The sequence below is a fragment of the Solanum stenotomum genome, chromosome 8 (assembly GCF_019186545.1).
Source record: "Solanum stenotomum isolate F172 chromosome 8, ASM1918654v1, whole genome shotgun sequence".
Lineage (NCBI taxonomy): Eukaryota > Viridiplantae > Streptophyta > Magnoliopsida > Solanales > Solanaceae > Solanum > Solanum stenotomum.
In genome coordinates this window covers 5,108,611-5,123,522 of record NC_064289.1, presented here as the reverse complement: position 1 = coordinate 5,123,522, position 14,912 = coordinate 5,108,611, and the positions used below count along the sequence as shown (strand labels likewise).

General features: G+C 32.7%; 2 protein-coding genes across 3 annotated transcripts in view; one reads left to right on the top strand and one right to left on the bottom strand.

Moving 5' to 3' along the window:
- The window catches only part of LOC125872076 (multicystatin-like), a 59,930-nt gene that overhangs the window by 36,742 nt on the left and 8,276 nt on the right, over window positions 1-14,912 (bottom strand). The gene's annotated exons all lie outside the window — the stretch shown is intronic.
- On the top strand, window positions 5,162-8,958 carry LOC125872075 (multicystatin-like). Of its 2 annotated transcripts, XM_049552751.1 has the most exons (9): window positions 5,162-5,313; window positions 5,606-5,887; window positions 6,014-6,295; window positions 6,433-6,714; window positions 6,855-7,139; window positions 7,286-7,567; window positions 7,686-7,973; window positions 8,114-8,395; window positions 8,535-8,958. In XM_049552751.1, exons 1-9 carry the CDS (start codon window positions 5,215-5,217, stop codon window positions 8,724-8,726), a joined length of 2,274 nt encoding a protein of 757 aa, XP_049408708.1. In that variant the 5' UTR covers window positions 5,162-5,214; the 3' UTR covers window positions 8,727-8,958. The 2 variants fall into 2 exon arrangements, with proteins under 2 accessions (XP_049408708.1, XP_049408709.1); XM_049552752.1 differs by lacking the exon at window positions 6,014-6,295 and having other exon boundaries at window positions 5,179-5,313.

Here is a 14,912-nt window from a genome sequence, read left to right as displayed (position 1 = left end):
ATAATACTAATAGTAATATTTATATTCACTATTTATTGGTTCCATTATCTGTGTGGGGCCAGGGATGACTCTTAGATCTAAAATTATTGATTAACAAAAGTTAAATTACTAAAGAAAAAAACTAAATAATCTTAACAATATTTTTTATAAAAGTAATAATTTTTTCTCACCATTCCACAGTGTGCACAGTGTAATTCATCCCATTGATATTCATTTACGAGATGATATTTATTTACACAATATAAATAATACATATTGTTATTTGTTGTCCTTTTATTTTTCTCTATTTGTTATTCAATTATTTAATGCCCTTTGCGTATTGTAGAAAATGTAAATGACATTATAATAAACCATACAAATATTGTTCTTATAAATTAAATTTCGCAACTTCATATGAAAGCTATCATATTATCTAATATTTCTGGAATGATTTCAATAATATCATGAGTTTAGTACTAAAAACTTTAAAATAGAATCTATCAAATTCAAATTCATCTCCGTCAAAAACTAACATGAATATTGTTTTTATAAATTAAATTTGGCCACTTCATATGAAAGCTATCATATTAGTATTTAATATTTCTTGCATGATTTAAAAAATATTGTGAATTTAGTAGCAAAAATTTTAAAATAGAATCCATCACATTCAAATGTTAAATTCACTTCGGACAAAAACTAACATGAATACATTAATTGTCTCATTTATTTGCTTAAACACATAGATGCAAGGAAAATAACATTATACCAACATGGGTTGTGGTGCACTGGTGGAAGTGTTTCACCCTTAACTAGACGTTCTCGGGTTCGAGCCCTGGATATGGAGAAAATGTAGTTGGGAGCGTCACCCCAAATGGATCATGCAGTGCGCGATTTAGATTTAATCGGAACTCCAATGTGGGCTCCGAACACCGAGTGAGAAAAAATAACATTATGTTTTCATTTTTTCACCTTTCCCAACCTATACCACCTCTACCCCAAAAAAATTGTTTAGGTTAAATATTTCAAATTTAAGAAAAATTCATTTTTTACGCACCCCACCCAAGCCACACCCTCCATCAATTTTTTTCTTAAAAAAAAATGTTTTTCAAAAATATTTCAAATTTAAATAAAAATCATTTACACGCCACTTGCGTCAAATTTTTCTTTTTTAATTTTTTGTTTTTGAAAGATAATTCAAATTTTAAAATTTCATTGTTTATGCCACCGGTTCAAAAATTATTTCCCTAAAGAGTATTTTCTAGTCTCAAGTCAAAAATAAAAGATATTTTATGGAAAATATTTTTTCATTCACCAATCAAACATACAAACTTCCAAAAAATATTTTCTACTCACCAACCAAACATGAGAAAATAAATTTAAAATCCACACATTTTTCAAGAAAACATTTTCCTTCCTACCAAACACACCTTAAATGATTACAAAATTTGAGTCTTTATTGTATTAGTTTTTTTTTTGTTATTTGGAAGCCAAAATCCAAATCCATCAAATCAAAATATTTATAACGTGCTAGATTTTCTTCCACCCCCCCCCCCCTTTTTTTCTCTATAAAAATCAGCTATAATAAAAATAATATATGCATTAACTATATGTATGAGTAATATTTTATGTATTAGTAATATCTCTATAAAAATATATATATATAGCTACATTTAATTATTATAGTTAATTAATTGACACTAAAAATTAGTTTTTTTTTAATGTAACTTATCTTTATTTCGAAATGTTCTTTTAGATTTGTTTTTCTTATCAATTCATGGGTGCTTTTTGTAATTAAGTGAAGGAACAAGTAGTAGTTGTTGGGAGTTGGGACCATGTACTATAATTTGTATTTATTAACAACTTATTACTACGTTTTACGGCCCCTCTTTGTTGGGGCGCCCGGGGGGTGGGGATGGCTAGAGGTACGAACCAATTATGTACCTAATATATTACACATGTATCGATAAAAAAATATGTTATAATTATCAATGTAAATAAATATATAAAAGAATTACCAACATTATGTATAGAGTTTCAAGAGCTAGCTTCGTGCTTCGGTTAATGTATATGATTTCTTTCATTTTTAATCAATAATTTAAAATCTATGCCTCCCAAAAAATAATTTGATAGGAAATATTTTTTCATTTAATTCAGGATCAATAAATATTGATTATGAATAAGTATAATTATTGGATTTAATGAGCCACATGTGAAAGGACCAGAAATGCCCCATGAGAAATTGACATAAATATAAAATATTTATTTTACATAAATTGGTGAAAAAGTATAACCTAAAATTGTTTGGTAAAATATGGCCTAAAAAAAACTTAGGCACAAAGTAGCCGGATAAAACAATGCCTCAATTTTAAGGGTTGATTTTTTTACCAATCGACACTAATTAATTAATTTAATTAGCATATTGATTCTAATTAGCCAACTAAAAAGCTATTTTTACTTTTGAGGAATGAAATATATATTTCTTAATTAACCCATTAAGGAAAGGCTAGAACCATTTTAAAATGAAGAATTTTGTTTCCTTAATTAATTCATTAAAAAAGTTGCAATTATTTTTAAGGCATGAAAAAAATACTTTTAATCCTTAATTAATGTGCACTAATTATCAAATGTATGTAGACGTGTATTATACATTATATTATTGTAGATTGTGATATATTTTTGCTTAGTATATACATAACTATAGATTTGATTGTATATTCAGTTAAAATATATTTGATCAAGTATATATTTGCACTATAACGTATACAAAATTTATTTTCATATTTTGTTTGTATATTCAGTAATCAGTTACAATGACCAAAACTTAGTATTAGGCGCCCAATATATGCGTATATATACATTTAGTATGATCTGAACTTTAATGTCTATTGCAAATAAGCATGTATTCATTTGAATATATGTGATTAAGTATACATTAAATTAAGTATATATTCGCACTATAATAAATACATTGCTTGTATTTTGTTTTTATACATTATTAGTATATATTAGCATATTTTGCAGCTATTGATGTGTATAGATATATTTACTATAATATTTTAATACATAAAATCAAATTTGTACACATACTATCAACTGTGTATACATAATAGCTATTGAGTATACATTCGATTTGAAGACGTATACATTAGACTATTATAGAGTCTTGCATCAATGTATACAAATTCATGTTTCACATTAAATAAGAATCAAACATTATTTCGACTTGAATATCGAAGTGAGTTTGCATGTTTTGAAATCGATGTTGCATGTAGAAAATCTTTAAAATCAAAATTATTATCCACAAGTAACTATAATTGACGATTTTCAAACTCATCATTGTGTTTTCATTTCCTCCAAGGATTTTACACCATCGTTACAATCTTCGTCACTTTCTATATACATATTTTCTCTTTTGAGAATTAACTACTCTTACTCAGAGAAATATAATAGAAAGCACAAAAATTTGTAAAAAATCTTGTATCCAGCTACACGATAAGGAATGTAAAATCCTTATTTTTTAAAAAAAAAATCGCAGACACTCAATATTAAAAAGTTTGGTGTGATTTAGGTTACTTATTGTGAAAAGTTATTGTTGCAACTGATCTCAGATGAGATATTTTAGGGAAGAAGATATTCTATCCTAAAACTTAAAAGAGAGAAAAAAAAAAAAGGAAAAAAGAGAAGAAAAACTAGGAGTTGAAAACTACTGTGATTTTTTTTAGATTACTCCCTCTGTCCCATATTAATGGATTATTTTCATTTTTACACGCATATAAAGAAATCATAAATAAGAAGATAATTTTACTAATTCACATTTTAAAAAGCTTTTTAAGAATTTTACAAACAAATGTGAACACTTTAAAAAGGAATTAATTGCAAAGTAAGAGAAAATGGTCAAATGCCCCCTTAAGCTATGACCAGATTTTCAACTATACACTTATTTTTCACGGGAGTCCTATCACCCTCCTAAACTGTATAAAACTAAAATTATTACCACCCTAAATGCCTACATGACAAAGTGAGTATATTGTATTCTCTTTAAGAGAGCGAAGATAAAAAATTAAATATTAAATTTCACTTTAAATATTTTTTCATAAATATATGCATTTTAAATTTTTTACTTATTTTTTCTACTTCTAATTTGCTTTCTTCTCCATAGCAACTTAGTAGTGCATCAATGGTAGCCATCAAATTACACCACCTCTCACCATCTTGAAATCACCGTCATTATTATATTAATCAATACACCACAAATCTTAAATAATAATTCTATCCCTATTCTCCTCAATCAGGAACTATGGACCCAAAATCTTTCAAATCAAAACAAATTTAAGCTTAATACAGTGACACCCAACTGGTTTTTTCTTCGATTAAACTTTCAATACAAGAAAAATTATTGATCCTATATTCAATACCCAAAAGACCTACGAAAATTTTTGTATGCGCTCGCAAGTTTTGGGATTTGATTTCTCTCCGGTTCAAAGCTAGTTTCGTCAATGTCGGTTTAAAGATTTTTCTTTAAGTTTCAGACAATCAATTCAATGGATAAATTTTATTCTAGCTTCAGATAATACTCCTCAACTGATTTTAGCAACTTGTAATTTTCTTGCAAATCTGAAAAAATGTAGTTCATGTTCTACATCTTCTTTGTATAATTGCTACAAAAATTTGATACAAAACCACCCTAAAGCTTCTCCAAATTGCTTCAAATTTTAGATATAAGCTTCTCTCAACATTTCGATTCTTTTGACATATTACTCATTCAAAACGAAGCTCGTTCGTGATACGTCAAAATTAAAACTCAAGCTGATAAACTAACTTTAATGATGGTTTCAAGTTGTGCTTCAAAGTTTTAACCTTTAGCTTCAATTTTCAACCTATGGTTAGTGATTTAAAAAAGAGGAAAACAATTACCGTCAAATAAATCTCAAAAAGCTAAAAGTATTATATAAATTAGGACCACTTAGTGGGGAATATTTACCATTTAATGCATTACATATGAGGGGACTCGAGGAAGGTGGATCACTTGATATGAATATTGGATAATTATAAAAATTGAGTCTTTTTATTTTAAACGTTTTTGGTTATTTGGAAGCTAAAATCCAAATCCATCAAATCAAAATATTTATAACGTGGTAGCCTTTTTTTCTCTATAAAAAGCAGCTATGTTCACCTTCTTCTCATCACAAAATTAATATTCCTTCTTCTTAATTAAGTTATTAATTATTCGCAGTGATGGCAATCGTAGGAGGCCTTGTCGATGTTCCATTCGAAAACAAAGTCGAGTTTGATGATCTTGCTCGTTTTGCTGTCCAAGATTACAATCAGAAAAATGTAAAGAATTATTTTTCATTTACTTCGATTATATATATATATATGAAGGCCATCTTAGCTTTGTTATGAAAAGTTACATGTCTTAGTTAACATAATTGATAGTGTAAAATATCTACATATCATCCGTGCACAACATTTAAAATGCATTAATGTTACAAATAAGCAGATGACTCTTCGAAGAATAATATATAATTAATTTTGAAATGCTGCTGAATTACTTTGTGAATAATTAGTTGATTCAGATGACTATTCATAATTGTTTCATTTCAACAACATATATTTTGTATTTCAGGATTCTAGTTTGGAGTTTAAAAAGGTTTTGAACGTGAAGCAACAAATAGTTGCTGGAATAATGTACTATATAACATTTGAGGCAACTGAAAGTGGAAACAAGAAAGAATATGAAGCAAAGATTTTGCTGAGGAAATGGGAGGACTTGAAGAAAGTTGTAGGATTCAAGCTTGTTGGTGATGATAGTACAAAGCCTGGGGGCATTGTCAATGTTCCAAACCCAAACAAAACTGAGTTCCAAAAGCTTGCTCGTTTTGCTATTCAGGATTATAATAAGAAACAGGTTAATAATAATAACTTACTCCTCTTTTATTTTTCGTTAATTTCATATTTAAATCCTAAATCCACTACTGTATCTGATATATAATTCTTTCATTTGAACCAACATCATATACAATCTATTTTCCAGAATGCTCATTTGGAGTTTGTAGAAAATTTGAATGTTAAAGAGCAAGTTGTTGCTGGAACCATGTACTATATAACACTTGCGGCAACTGATGCTGGAAAGAAGAAAATATATGAAGCTAAGATTTGGGTGAAGGAATGGGAGGACTTCAAGAAAGTTGTAGAATTCAAGCTTATTGGCGATGATAATGCAAAGTTTGGGGGCATTATTAGTGTTCCATTCCCAAACAGGCCCGAGTTCCAAGATCTTGCTCGTTTTGCTATTCAGGATTATAATAAGAAAGAGGTTAATTCAAATGGCTTACTTCTCTTTTATTTTTCGTTAGTTTCACATTCAAATTTATAATATTCAAATTATGAATCCGCTACAGTTTCTAATAATTCTGTCATTTGAACGAATGACATATACAATCTATTTTTCAGAATGCTCATTTGGAGTTTGTAGAAAATTTGAATGTTAAAGAGCAAGTTGTTGCTGGAATGATGTATTATATAACACTTGCGGCAACTGAAGCTGGAAAGAAGAATATATACGAAACTAAAATTTGGGTGAAGGAATGGGAGGACTTCAAGAGAGTTGTAGAATTCAAGCTTGTTGGTGATGATTGTGCAAAAACTGGGGGCATTATCATTGTTCCAAACCCAAACAGCCCCGAGTTCCAAGAACTTGCTCGTTTTGCTGTTCAGGATTATAATAATACACAGGTCAATTATAATGACTTACTTTTATTTTCTTTTTTTTTGTTAATTTCACATTAAAACCTATAATATTCAAATCTTAAATCTATTGTAGTATCTAATAATACTTTCATTTGAACAAATGTCATATACAATCTACTTTTCAGAATGCTCATTTGGAGTTTGTAGAAAATTTGAATGTGAAAGAACAACTTGTTTCTGGAATGATGTACTATATAACACTTGCGGCAACTGATGCCGGGAATAAGAAAGAATATGAAGCCAAGATTTGGGTGAAGGAATGGGAGGACTTCAAGAAAGTTATAGACTTCAAGCTTGTTGGTAATGATAGTGCAAAAATTATTGGGGGCTTTACCGAAGTTCCATTCCCAAATAGCCTCGAGTTTCAAGATCTTACACGTTTTGCTATTCACCAATATAATAAGAACCAGGTTATTTATAATGACTTACTCATCTTCTATTTTTTTTCTAGTTAATTTCACATTCAACCCTATAATATTCAAATTCAGAATCCACTACTGTATCTAGTATATAATTATTTCATTTGAACAAATGTCATATACAATCAATTTTTCAGAATGCTCATCTGGAGTTTGTAGAAAATTTGAATGTGAAAGAAGCAGTTGTTGCTGGAATGTTATACTACATAACATTTGTGGCAACAGATGGTGGAAAGATAAAAATATATGAAGCTAAGATTTGGGTTAAGGTATGGGAGAACTTCAAGAAAGTTGTTGAATTCAAGCTTGTTGGTGATGATAGTGCAAAGCCTGGGGGCATTATCAATGTTCCATTCCCAAACAACCCCGAATTCCAAGATCTTGCTCGTTTTGCTGTTCAAGATTATAATAAGAAAGAGGTTAATTAAAATGACTTACTCCTTTTTAATTTGTTCGTTAGTTTCACATTCAAATTCTAAAACTATTATAGTAACTAATAATTCTTTCGTTTGAACGAATGTCATATACATTTTTCAGAAAGCTCATTTGGAGTTTGTAGAAATTTTGAATGTTAAGGAACAAGTTGTTGCTGGAATGATGTACTATATAACACTTGTGGTAACTGATGATGCTGGAAAGACGAAAATATATGAAGCTAAAATTTGGGTGAAGGAATGGGAGAACTTCAAGAAAGTCATAGAATTCAAGCTTTTTATTGGTGATGATGTCCCAATACTCGGAGGCATTATCAATGTTCAAGGCATAAACAGCCTTGTGTTCCAAGATCTTGCTCGTTTTGCTGTTCAGGATCATAATAAGAAAGAGGTTAATTATAATAACTTACTCATTATTAAATTTTTTTTTTTAATTTTACATTCAAACTTATAATATTCAAATCCTGAATCCACTGCAGTATCGAATAACTCTTTCATTTGAATGAACATCATATACAATCTATTTTTCAGAAGGCTCATTTGGAGTTTGTAGAAGTTTTGAATGTGAAGGAACAAGTTGTTGCGGGAATGATGTACTATATAACACTTGCGGCAACTGATGCTGGAAAGAAGAAAATATATGAAGCTAAGATTTGGGTGAAAGAATGGGAGGACTTCAAGAAAGTTGTAGAATTCAAGCTTGTTGGTGATGATATTGTAAAACTTGGGGGCATTACTGATGTTCCATTCCCAAATAACCCCGAGTTCCAATATCTTGCTCGTTTTGCTGTTCAAGATTATAATAAGAAAGAGGTCAATTCAAATGATTTATTCCTCTGTTATTATTTTTATGTTAGTTTCGCATTCAAACCTATAATATTCAAATCCTGAATTTACTGCAGTATCTAATAATTCTTTCATTTGAACGAATGTCGTGTACTCTATTTTTCAGAATGCTCATTTGGAGTTTGTAGAAGTTTTGAATGTGAAAGAACAAGTTGTTGCTGGAATGATGTACTATATAACACTTGTAGCAACTGATGCTGGATATAAGAAAATATACGAGACCAAGATTTGGGTGAAGGAATGGGAGAATTTCAAGGAAGTTCAGGAATTCAAGCAAATTGTTTATGCCACAAAGTGAAATGAAACTACTCTTATGTTGGTGTGAAGGAAAGCCAGTTGTTTGGTATGAAGTTACTATTATGCTTGTGTGAAATAAAGCCAGTTGTTTGGCATGCAATTACTGTTATGTTTGTGAAAAATAAAGTCAGATCTATGTATCTGACAGTATTTGAATGTCTTGTTGTAAGCATATTTGAATAATTTAAAGTTTGTAAGATTAATAAATGTGTGTTTATGTGATGATAAATATTGATTGAATTGTCATGCATTGATTAACCGTAAATGAATTAAAGGATAATTTTATCGTTAAACAATTTAATAACGTTATTGCTAATACGTACCTATACATTCTTTCTCACATGAAATAATACTCCCTTTAGGTATGTTATACGAACTTCTGTGTTAAGAAAGTGTATCAAATGTATTATTATTTTTAGTCTTTATACTAATGAAACTGTATTATATTTGAATATTGTAAAATGAACTGTGGTTTTCATATATTTGGACGAAAAGTACAGTTGTTTACATATAAATTTATAGTAAATTGAAATAAGCTTTGCAAATGCACGATGTTTAAATTTTAGGCAGATAATATGAAATATGCTTACTTTGTGATAGGGATGAGTATTTATCGATTTGATTTGATTTAATTTTCAAGTATATCAATTTGATTTGTTGGTTATCAATTTGTAGATATACTGAATCATTATAGTACTATTTAGTAATCTATATTTATCTCTCAAGAGCTGTCAATATAGATCGGCCCAATCCATCCAAGTTAGCCTATACGAACTTTGGAGTTTGATGGGTTACAGTAGACTGACCCATTATTTTGATGGGCTGGAAAACATCAAACTCATCCACCACTACGTGGGTACGGGTCACGCCGGGCCAGTCCAATTTATTTTTTTGAAAAAAATATTTTATATAATTTTTAAATATGAATTTTAATTTTAAAATATTAATAAATATGTTCATTTCATTTTGGAGGAAAAAAACCCGATATTATAAATAAAATTATTAAGTTCCGTCGAATTCATAGAGGACTCGTAGCTCCGCGCGCCCCTCCTTCCTACAATTATTTTGTATGTTGGTTGACTTTGAGCTTTTATCATATGTGTGTTTGACATTTACATGTCGATTGTTTATGAGTATTGGCTCAAAAGCTCAATTATATATTATTTGCTTGAATATTATTGGTGTCAAATCAATTCCTGTTAAAAAGTTTAGGATGACTTTCGAGCAAGTTCCTAAGCATGTGCCCCATGAAAAGAGCAGAGATAGGAAGTGCCTCACAAATTTCTACTCTTATAGCTCGCGCTAGGCAGGGTTAGGTGTGTTGTGAGTCCTTATGCTCGAGCGCATTTTCTTGCCTTTCTGCGGAAGCAATTCCCTATTTCGGTTGCGGGTAAGCTTCACTACTTACTACTTGTTCAATTAATTATTGTCAATTTCAACAATTCATAACTGGTTCTCAAGCTTTGAATGCTAGCATCAATGGAGGAACTCACATGTAAGGGAGAAGTCAATACAGAGAAAGGAGAAGAGAGAAAACTGTATTTCTGAATAAGACTTCACAAATGATTACATACATGTACATGTGTATTTATAGCACCTAACAAGTTCATGACTAACTGAATAACAAACTGACAGTTCTAACAAACTACAACTAACTAATCAGACTGAATTAACGTGACTAATTAATATGACTAACTATACTATACTAACTGCATACGTATTAGTATAAATACATTCTCAATACCCCCCCTCAAGTGGGATGGGAGGCTTCACAGCCAACTTGGACATTATGCAAGATTGTCTAACACCAGTGAGTGCTTTGGTGAGGAGGTCAGCCAACTGGTCTGTGGTGACAACATGATGTAGAGAAATGAGGCCATCTTGTAGTTTGTCGCGAACAAAATGGCAATCGACTTCGATATGCTTAGTTCTTTCATGAAAAACAGGATTTCTTGCAATGTGAATTGCAGATTGACTGTCACAATGTACTGCAATAGGTTTAGATGAAGGTACATCCAATTCTCGTAAAAGTCTATCCACCCAAACAAGTTCACCAACCACCTTCCTTAATGACCTGTATTCTGCCTCTGCTGAAGATAAGGAAATAGTTTCTTGTTTCTTAGACTTCCAGCTGATAGGTGTGTGCCCCAAAAACACAATGTAACCAGAAACAGACCTTCTAGAATCAGGACAGCTTGCCCAGTCCGAATCACAATAGGCATGAACTGAGTAGTCTGGGGCTGAAGACATAAAGATGCCTAAGGTTGGATCATTCTTGAAGTATCTGAGTAAGTGATAAGCTGCTTGCAGGTGTGGTTCTCTGGGATCTTGCATGAACTGACTTAAGTGCTGGACACCATAAGCTATATCTAATCTGGTGTTGACAAGGAAATTCAACTTGCCTACTAGTTTTCTATAGAACGTAGGATCAGACAGAACAGTGCCCTCTTTGGCTTTCAGTTTAACATTTGGATCAAGTGGAGAAGAGAAGCTGGAGTACTGAACACAACCATATTCCTTGAGTAAATCTAAGACAAACTTCCTTTGGGACATTATGACACCACCTTTACCATACAATATCTCCAGGCCCAAAAAATAATGAAGTTTACCAAGGTCTTTAATTTTGAAGGTGTCATGAAGGAACTGCTTGAGCTGAATAATTTCTGATGGATTAGTCCCAGTGATGATCACATCATCTACATAAACTGCTACAAAAATAGAAGAATGATTGGATTTCTTCAGAAATAAGGAATAGTCACTCATGGAGTGGGTGTAACCCTTTGAAAATAGAGCCTCTGACAGCTTCTCATACCACTGTCTGCTAGCCTGTTTCAAGCCATAAAGTGACTTGTTCAATTTACAGACTGCAGAAGAATTAGTTACCTCAAGGCCAGGAGGCAAGTCCATGTAAACCTCCTCATGGAGGTCTCCATGTAAAAAGGCATTATTAACATCTAACTGGAAAATGTCCCAACCTCTCTTCACTGCAGTAGCAACCAAAGTTCTTACTGTTGTCATTTTAACAACAGGGGAAAAAGTCTCAGTATAGTCTATGCCTGCTTGTTGGGTATACCCTTTTACTACCAATCGTGCCTTATATCTCTCCACACTACCATCAGCTTTATGTTTGACTTTGTACACCCATTTACAACCAATAGTTTTCTTCCCAACTGGCAAAGGAACCAGATCCCAAGTTTTATTATTGTGAAGAGCTTCAAATTCTTGTGTCATTGCAGCTTGCCAAGCAGGATAAAGTGCTGCTTCTTCATAAGATGATGGTTCACTGTCATGACATACATTTTTAACAAGTAACTGACTGTTGAGACTCAAGGTTTCAGGAGCAACATGGTTACTATTTGAAAAGATGGTATTGAGTGGTATGATGGAAGGTTGCAATGTGGGAACAAGAGCTGATGTATTGGCAGTTTTGTGTGAGGGTAAGGAATACAAGTAGTCATTTAAATGCTTAGGTATTTGTTGGGTTCTATGTGATCTTCTAACTGTGTCTCCTGGTTCTGGTATAGGAGAGGGTGAAGGCAAAGAAAAAGGCAATTCATGAGTTAACTGAGGCTCAGTAATAACATTATCATTACGTAATGGTGATATATGGTGAGACAAAATGTTATCAGTAGTATCACAGTCTACAACATCATTTGCATTAGTGTATGGTTGTATGAAGGGAATGGAATTCAAAATAGAAGGAAAAGTGCCTTTGTGTAAAGATGAAACAAAAGGGAAAACATTTTCATGAAAAATCACATCTCTAGAAACATGTATCTTTTTGGTAGTTAAACATAGTACCTTGTATCCTTTTGTCCCAAAAGGGTAGCCTACAAAGACATGGGGGTTTGTTCTTGGTTCAAACTTATCTCTATGCACCTTAGGAATAGTAGGGTAGCAAAGGCAACCAAAGCTCCTAAGGAAAGAATAGTTTGGTTGTTTCTTATATAGGACCTCAAAAGGGCATTTATTGTTCAAATAAGATGTAGGAAGTCTATTTATAAGATGTGTAGCTGTCAATACACACTCCCCCAGTATTTTAAAGGTAATTTGGATTGGAAAAGAAGGGCTCGAGCTGTTTCAAGGAGATATTTATGCTTTCTTTCCACCACACTGTTTTGTTGTGGTGTGTATGGGCAGGTTTTCTGGTGAATTATGCCCTTTGACCGGAAAAATAAGATGGCTTCATTGCTAGTGAATTCGAGCCCATTGTCTGTTCTAATGGTTTTGAGAGAGGTAGAAAACTGGTTTTCAATCATGGTGATGAAAGCTTTTATAGTCTGCAGTGCATTACTTTTACAGCTCAAAAGGTGAGTCCAGGTGGATCTGCTATGATCATCCACCATAGTCAAAAAATACTTGTAATTATCATGAGTAGCTACATGATAGGGACCCCATAAATCTACATGAAGGAGTTCAAAAATCTTGTTTGTGTTCTTGGTACTTTGAGGGAAAGGTAGCCTGGTCTGTCTAGCCATAGGGCAGACAGTGCATAGAAAAGGTTGTTTATGGGAAAATTTTGCTGGTATGGATGTGATAGCCCTCATTTTGACAAAAGGTACATGGCCTAGTCTAGTGTGCCACAAAAGATCTTCATTAGTTTCAAGAGACAAACAAGAATTCACAGAAGGTAACTCATTTTTATTACATGGAAAAGAGTTTACAGAATTCAGTACAACATTTTTTAGACTACTAGAATTAGAATAGAAAGATTTTTCAGGTAAGTAGTGCTTGGAATCAACTGTCAAGCATCTTGAACATAGGAAATAGAGCCCATCTCTGCTGCTACCAATCACCTGAGGCCTCTTCAGTGAAGGGGCCTGATACAAGCAAAAGGCATCAGTAAAGGACATAACACCTTTGAGATGTGTCACTAAGGAGTGAACCGAAATCAAATTGTATTTAAAGGATGGTACAAACAACACATTATGCAAAATGATGTTAGGTGTGAGTACTACATCACCAGTTTGTGTAACTTTCACTTTGTATCCATTAGGGAGTGAAACAAGTAAAGGGTATGGTAATGTCTTAGGATTTGATAATGAAGCTTGGTTAAAGGTCATATGGTTGGAAGCTCCTGAATCTATAATCCACAAGTCAGCTTTTGATTTAAAATGTATACATGAAGGTTTATCAAAATCTACAGAAGAGGTGCAGACCACAATACCTGCAAAGTTTACTGCTCCACTTGTAAGATTGGGATTGTTGGAGCCTTCACTGCTTTGAAAATGTTGAAGCAGATTCATCACATGCCCATATTGTTCCTTAGTGAGACTTAGAGGTTGTTCTTCTTTGCTATCATCTTCACCTTTTCCAGACATCACATCACCAGAAGGTCCATGTGCATTTGCTGCAATCCTGTTACCTTTGTTGGACCTGGAATTATTGTACCTCTGATTGTTCCTATTGTGACCTGCATTCTGAGTATTGCAAGACTGAGGATTATCCGTAGGATATCCATGCAACTTATAGCACTTGCTAACAGTGTGTCCAGGTCGTTTACAATATTCACAGATCAGGTTTCCCCTGTTGGAGTTGCCATTTCCTGTGGAGTAATTTGTCTTAAAATTCCTTGGATTAGAAGAACCTGCTGCATTGAGAGAGACAGAATCCATTGTCATCTGGCATCTAGGTTTAAACTCTCTTTGTTTCTCTTCTTGTATCAGTATTGAAAACGCTTGTGCCATTGAAGGCAGTGGGTTCATCATAAGAACACTGCCTCGGACGACAGTGTAGACTTCATTAAGGCCCATTAAAAACTGAATTAGGCGCCTATCCTGTTCAGCTTTATGTGTGCTATCCTTGGCACCACAAACACAGGCACAAGTGCATTGAGACTTGGCGATCAAATTGTTGAGTTCTTCCCACAGCTTCTTCATCTTCGTGTAGTAGGAAGTGATGTCCAACACACCTTGATTCAGATCATTGATCTCCTTTTGGAGCTGATACAATTTCGCACCATTAGCCTGGTCATAACGATCCTCCAATTCTTTCCACAATTCGACTGAATCGTTAACATACTCAACACTGTCTGCGATCTCCTTGGCAAGTGAATTCAAAATCCAGGACGTCACCATGTCATCGCATCTCTGCCAAAGACGCAATTGAGGAGAATTCGCAGCAGGTTTCTTACAATCTCCAGTAACAAATCCCAATTTGTTCTTCACAGAAAGAGATCGGAGGATGC